At 38.5% G+C, this 7,303-nt stretch overlaps 1 protein-coding gene across 1 annotated transcript in view; it reads right to left on the bottom strand.

Moving 5' to 3' along the window:
- Positions 1-926: 926 nt before the first annotated feature.
- Positions 927-7,303, bottom strand: part of JHY (junctional cadherin complex regulator) — a 26,628-nt gene continuing 20,251 nt past the window's right edge. Inside the window, 3 exon segments of the mRNA XM_014518425.2 lie at positions 927-1,361; positions 2,018-2,140; positions 4,968-5,048. Of these exon segments, the coding sequence (XP_014373911.2) occupies positions 1,158-1,361; positions 2,018-2,140; positions 4,968-5,048 (408 nt within the window). The 3' untranslated portion in view covers positions 927-1,157.

Genomic DNA, 7,303 nt, shown 5'->3' with positions numbered 1-7,303 from the left:
TATCATTTTCAAAATTCCTCTGCTGGATGTATTTTCAAATCATGTTTCAGACGTGGATTTCTTTCTTTCTTTACCAAGTCAAAGAAACAGAAACATCCCAAGAATCCCATCCGTTTATTATCATCTCAGACTTAATCTTGTTAAAGACTGTTTCCTATCAAATATGCAGTTCTCAATTATTTTCAGTGTTTTCCTTGGTTACTCAATGCATTTTGAAACTACTCCAGGCTAATAACAGATTGTTGACATGAACAGCCTTTACTCGGTTTGTATTTTCTTGTCTTAGATTGAAGCTCTGAATTTCTGGGCTTGCTTTTGTTGTGACAATGATTCATTAGCCAATAATAAAGCAACAATCATTTAATTAGTTACTGTATCATTACTGATGGCTCTGTTTGGTTCACATTTTATTTTCTTCCTCACTGGGAGTAGTTTTTCCCCCCCTTTCTTTGGCTTCAGTCCTGGATAACCTGCCAGCAGAATCCTCTTCATCTTAAAAGAGAAATTATTACTGATGTTAAGGTCTCCAAACTGGGATGGATGTCTACTACTAAAATTTAAGACGTGTCAGAATTTAAAAGTAAACAAGCAAAAGAGACATTACAAATGTGTATAAGCCCCCAAACTGTCAGATTATCTGAAAAACATAGAATTAGCTCTTATTTAACAAAATGGCCAGTGCTTGAGTTCAGAATTTTGTGCATTCACTACCCAAATGGGTCAAATCTTGTCCCGGTCTATCCAATAGTATCTTGTTAAATAAATACCAACCCTTCTATCTAACAACTGTAAAAATTGCCAATCTCTGACAAGCAAATACCATGTCCCTCTTGGATGAACTGAAAGAAGAGCACTCTATACTAGGAATTTTCAAGGAGTAAGAACAGAACAGAGAGACTTAAAACTTTAAAATATGATCATATATATTGGTGTTTTAAAATAAACAAAAATGCAATTTGGCTATAATAAACTTGGTCTAAATGAAGAGTGATTAATCTGAAGGTATTTTGTGCCCTGAAATCAATTTTGCAATAGTAGAATCTCATAATTAAACAGCACAGCCCTGAAACACTGTCTGGGGAACAGGGAAGTAATTTAATGCACAACTTAAACAATTTAAATAGTTTCTACCCTGTACACTAAGTATTCAAAACTCATTATAAAATGTGAAGGGTTTTGAAAGCAGCCACAACTTCCTTCTCTTTCTCATGCCTGTGTTGCAGAGTTTCCAGGGAAGAAATTTGAGGTAAACTGTGTCCCCTTAAAGTCTGTGCTGGAATTCTTTCCTCTTTCAGTTCCTCGTCTGCTTGCCTGGCTGACAGAGGTTTTGGTTTAGGAATCTTCTTAGCGTATTCCAGTGCCTAAAATATCAAGATTGAAAGACTTTTGAAAAGCACAGTAAAATCAAAATGGGAGGAAACAGTCCCACCTATACAATTACAACGCTTGCCTTTTTGTTTAGGGCAGAGGGGCCTGGATGGACCATTCTTACTAAGAAAAGAGAAAGAAAGGGGGTCAGCTGAAAAAAATAAGGAGAGAAATCTCCTTATATTCACCAAAAATACCCTAAACTCAACATATTGCTACTTGCCGTTTAGACATTGGTACAACAAGATGAGGACATAAGTAAGCTGTTGGCTTTTGGACCATACGCAGTAAGAAGCAACTGGAGTGTTGCTGGCAGGTATCGGGGGTGCAGGTATGAACTGAGCAGGTTCAGTGGGCAAAGAAATCTTTGGTTTTAGGTGCATGGAGCACAAGGATGGACCCTCTGGGAAATAACCACAGGGAAAAGCACTCAAATACTTAGTATATAAAGCATCTAGAATTGTTTAAAAGAAGATAAAAAAGGAGGAAATCTTTTGGCACCTAACCCAAAACGATCTTAAGAGTTACATTTCCATGGTTCTCTGTGGCACACAGATGCTTGTGGGGTCTGGTCAGAAGCCGTCTGCCCGCGCAGCTGCTATTCGGTACAGCAGAAGTCCGGCACACAAGATGGCTTTGCTAATCCTACCTTATGTCTTGATGCCAAGGATCTGATCTTTGGTGTTGGTGGTTTCTGCACAGTAACAATATTCTTCATGTTGCGTTCCTTCACGAGCTGTGCATATTCCTTTTGTTGCTTTAGCTTTTCTTTCTGGCAAGCGCAAAAGGTTTTGGTTATTTAAAATTGTGTTGGATCAGTCCATTAAATCCTTTTTCACTGGACTTTCCTATTTCTTGTCTCTGATGCTGTTTCAAGTAGATATGCTATTGATCATTGCTCAGCATGACGCAATTAGAAACACTGATAAATGACTGGCAAGATTAGACTGCTACAATTCTTTTTTTTCTCCTCTCCCAAGAAACCTTTTCTGCATTGCATCTAGGATGTAGCTAACTGAAAACATAGCCGTTTGCATCTTTATTGGCAGATGGCTATTTCAACATATTACTTCCACTCTAAACTGGTTGCACTAGTGCCTTGTTCTTTTTTGCATTGATTTTAAAGTCATTCTGCTTACTTTTAAGGCCTTGAATGACTGTGGTCCATTTATTTAACCCATTTTCTGTCTCTTTATGTTTCCAACCATTTATTAGTAACAGACTTGGCAAGGTACTTTACTTTGCCCTAGTTATAAGCTAGTGTCAATGTTCATTTCCCCCCACCCCCCATTTCAGTGCATTTATTGGCATGACAAGCTATACAAGTGTTGTCAAAGTGTTAAAGAGGGACAGAACCTTCTGCTATATGGATGAAAGCTATTTTGTAGCTGAGCACCTTTCTATCTATTCCAATTTGAGATGCCCAATCCATCTCACTTAGAGTAAGGCTGTAGAAATCACAGTGGCTTTTAAACTGCTCCAGAAGACTGATACATTTCATCATTTTTGCTGCACAATGCCCAGTGGTATTTCTGAGAAGGATGCAGTAAAAATATAAATAGTTTATATATCAAAATGGGCAGCTGGGCACACAGGATGTGTTCTGTAGCTCTTGAGATGTACATCTGTCAAATTTGTAACTTGTAAACTTGCTGGTAGAGAAAGGGTCAAATAATATTTCATTCCAACACTTTTGACAATCGTCTCCTGTTTGGTGCAGTTATGTCTGATGTTTGCTTAACAGTGTGTAATGTGCATTCAGCTTCTTCCCTATTGAACTTACTCTGTGGTATTTACTTTCATTTGTTGCTTCTCAGGTAAAGCCACACTTTTTTCTGGCTGAATATGTAGCTTGATCATGTCAAAGTAATGTCTGAACAAGGACAATGAGGAAAAAAGCAGTACTTGCCTGCAAATGGATATATACCTGTCAAAAAAAAACAAAAAAAAAAACCAACAAAAAAACCCAAAACCCAGCAACAACAACAACCTAGTAGATAGATACTTCTAGGGATGAAAAAATTAGTGAGATGTATCTAAGAAAATTTAAATGAACCTGGAAAAAAAGAGAGACAGATGTCTCATTCTGTTTACAACACTTTTCTGGACTGACACATTCCCTGTAATGGGCAGAAATCTGGACTAGTAATGCTGATTTCTAAAACCTCTTAGAACCTGTATGAGAAGAAAATATTGTGCCAGCATTTAAGTCACCAAGGAGGCAACCTGAGTAATTACAGGCCTGTTAGCTAGACACTGAACCCAGGCAAAATAACGTAACAGCTGACATAGGATTTGATTAATCAAGAGTTAAAGGAGGATAATGTAACTAATGCCAATACATTTCCATGGGTCCCAAACTCATGTTGAATAATTTTGCACGAGATTGCATGTTCAATTGATAAAGATAATAGTGCTGATCCAATATACTTGGATATCTATAAAGCACTTAGTACCACACAACAGTTTGGCTAAGAAAGTAGAAGGATATAAAAATTAGCATGGCACACACTAAATGGATTGAAAATAGGCGGATTGGCCACAGCGATAACTAAGCAGGGAATCCTAATCGAGCATGAATGTTTCTAGTGGAGTTCTGAAGGGATTTGTTCTTGGCACTGAGCCATTCAACAGGGTTTTTTTTAATCAAAAGCCAGAAAGGAAACCTAAAATAATGATTGACAAAGTTTGTGGATAACACAAAGACTAGAGAAGTGGTAAATAATAAAGAGGTCAGGGCACTAATACTGAGCAGTCTTGACTGGGTGACAGTCACAATCAAACACATGTTTTCAGTGTGTCCAAAGGTAAGATCGTACTTCTGAAACCAGAGTTCAAGCTGTTCTCGCAGGACAGACGACAGCCATGAAGCAGAGACTCAAAGCCTTGGGGTCCCATTGGATAATCAGATAAATGTGAATTTAGTCATCACATGAATGTGAAATCAGTGTAATGTTCTGGAGAATATCAATTAGGAGCAAAGAGTTTATATTACCCAGTCCGACCACAGCTATTTGACTTGGAGCACAAATTAAACTGGGCAGTCCTATGGCTGCTGTTGTGAAGGAGTTCTGAAGAGATGTTTGCAAACTGTCCCTTCTTGCCTTAAAATCTGTGAATATCAGTCTACACACTGGAGATTCATGCAAAACTGGTCTTGAAATATATTATTATTTAGTGTTGCAGTGACTCAACTGTGTTCAACTGTGTGTCACAAGCTCTATAGTGCTTGCAGCTAAGAGAGAGTCTGCTTTAGTTTGGGGACCTGCCAAAACCTCCTAACCTAAATGGTAAAAGGGGTTTTAATATTTTCTTTTTTTTTTTCTCAGATGGACTTGTGTGCAGACTGGTTAACAGATAGCTGACTATAAAGGTATATTTATTTAAGGCAATACTCTCCTATGGTTGGTTGGGTTCCTAACACTCAGATGGAAAATCCCATTTGGAATTTAGTATAGAGCTTGACTCAAAGGCATAACTACAAGGCACTCTTTAATTACTGTATAAACTGTGCTTTCATCCCTATTGTAACCTACATTGTCTTAATAGGCATGACTGTTTGACATGTGAAACAACAAAAGTGCTTTCTTGATACTTACTTTCTCTTTGGCTGTTACATAGTCAGGTCCAAGGCCTCCAAGCTTCACATCTAGATTCATGAAGCCCGTTGGCTTGGAAAGCTTAAAGAAAAGAAGAAGAATCAAATAGATTTTCCTCCAAGTGTCTGCCTTAATACATATAGTTACCTTGACAGGGTAACTGTCCTGAGGAGGTGTATACTACATGTTACATTTCCATGGATAACAGAACAGAAGAAAAACAGGTTTGGCAATTGTAGGAAGAGGATAGAAGGAGAAACTATTTTTTAAAATAATGAAACATAGTGAACTATAAAGTCTTTGTACCCAGTTCAATTCATTAAATATTATAGTATGACATATGACTGTGTATTTTAACACTGTATTGTATTGTTTATGCACATGAGGGGCAGCAATAGGACTGGATGCTCAACTCTATCGCTGGCCTTTCTGGTTTATGATGATTTAGGTACGTAAACTTGAGGCTTCTCATTCATTTTGATATTCCCTTAGAAATCTCAATATTATATGGACATTTGCCAGCCATGCAGGTTACAAAGTGGAGGCCTGTCTGTTACTCTTACCTTTCATGAACTAGCTACTGCTAACAGTTGAATGCATTGCCATTTTTAGCTGTTTATTACATTGATGGAACTACCAAATAATGCATTATAGCAATAGCATGGAAAATAACTGCATTTGGTAATCGAGGCCTTCAATCGTTACTTCCAATGGTACCCGCTAAAGGGTCTTGTGCCTCAGCAGGCAATTTTGAGGTGTGGGAGAACTGACAGCAGCCGGGAGCCCGACTCCAGTGAAGTCCATGTAGTGTTGTTACTGACTTCAGTGGAGTCAGCTTTTTACCCAGAGTAGGCAGGAGAGGGAGAGCTAGAGATGAGGATCAACATACTAATGATATAGGAAGGAAAGTTTGGGCAGTCTGAGATGAAGTCTAATCTCAGCTGACCTAGTGTAAATTGTGAATAATTCAATTGAAATCAATACGGTTATGTTTGCTTTACATCAAAGCGTCTGGCCCTGTCATTTCAAATTAAAATGTTGCCCAGTTACCCAGGCTAGACGATCACCTAGCTGGGGTCGTTTGACCCCAGCATTCTTTCCTGCCAATGGCAGGGGGTCGGGCTTGATGACCTGCTTAGGTCCCTTCCGACCCTACCTACTATGAAACTATAATAATTTTGAATTTTGAGAAAAATCCCAACTAAAGCAGAGTAACCGACAACCCAAATCTGTTCAACCAAGTTCGTTATTAGTAGAGACGTACAAAAAACTAGAACTCTTGGTTCCAAAATGATACCTTTTATTAGACCAACTGGAAAATGTTGATCCCGAAAGCTTGCAGAAAAGGACAATTTTCTTGCCATTTTCCAGTTGGTCTAATAAAAGGTATCATTTTGGAACCAAGAGTTCCAGTTTTTTGTATGTCTTTTTGTCTTAGACCAACACGGCTACCAAGTACACCCCTGAAACATTATTAGTAGAGATTCTCTTAATTGTACTAAAATGAGGTGCAAAATACTTTCCACTTCAAAATGCAATTTTGGTGGTTCATAGCAATTAGGCACTCTAGACCTGGATGGCTAGGCAAATCCCTTCTGTTCCCTTTGACTGGATTTCTACTTCTGTTCTCAAAAAGGCCACAAACAGGAGAGCTTGGTTTAATTAGGCTGACTGTGAATCCAGTTCTTAATGCCTAGGTATTGCAAAATATACTCCCTTTTGCAACTACTACTGCTCTTTGGAACCTCACTTGAATACAGGGCAGTGTTATGAGCAGCCTCCATACTTTTTTTTTTCCTTCTCAAAAATGCAATTTAGTTGAAAATATTCTTTCCTTGGAGGAGAAGGAAATATCTGCACCATAATACAGCAAGTTATACAAGTGAAGTGGCTGAAGCAGGGAGAACGGAAGGTCATTGCCAGTATCTAACATTCCAAACATGGATCGGCTTAACTTTACCATTTATACACTGCTGTACAAAGGACATTTTCTAAGATATGGAGATTGGCTTATCCCAACCCAGCTGACAGCCTCTCTTCCTACTGGCACCCGGCTACAAAGCTTCTAAAGCTGAGAACTTTGTTGCATCCCTTTTCTACAAACAAAAGAAAGCAACCCGCATACATATGTGAACTCTTCAGGTAGTTGGGAGACCGGCTGTCTAAAGTGACCACATCTCAAATTTACAGAGGTGAAATTACAATCTGGAAGAGGGAGTGTACTTGCTGATCCCTTGTGGAAAAACTCGTTAGTGGCTGTCCATGTTGGGAACCAGAAGTTCATCTTTAATTTGTTTCTAAACATTCATTATGTTAGTTCCGGCTTGTCTTATGAG

Source organism: Alligator sinensis, unplaced genomic scaffold, assembly GCF_000455745.1.
Source record: "Alligator sinensis unplaced genomic scaffold, ASM45574v1 scaffold278_1, whole genome shotgun sequence".
In the NCBI taxonomy this organism is placed as follows: Eukaryota; Metazoa; Chordata; order Crocodylia; family Alligatoridae; genus Alligator; species Alligator sinensis.
Note: the sequence above shows the minus strand (reverse complement) of the source record. Positions and strands in the feature narration are given on the sequence as shown.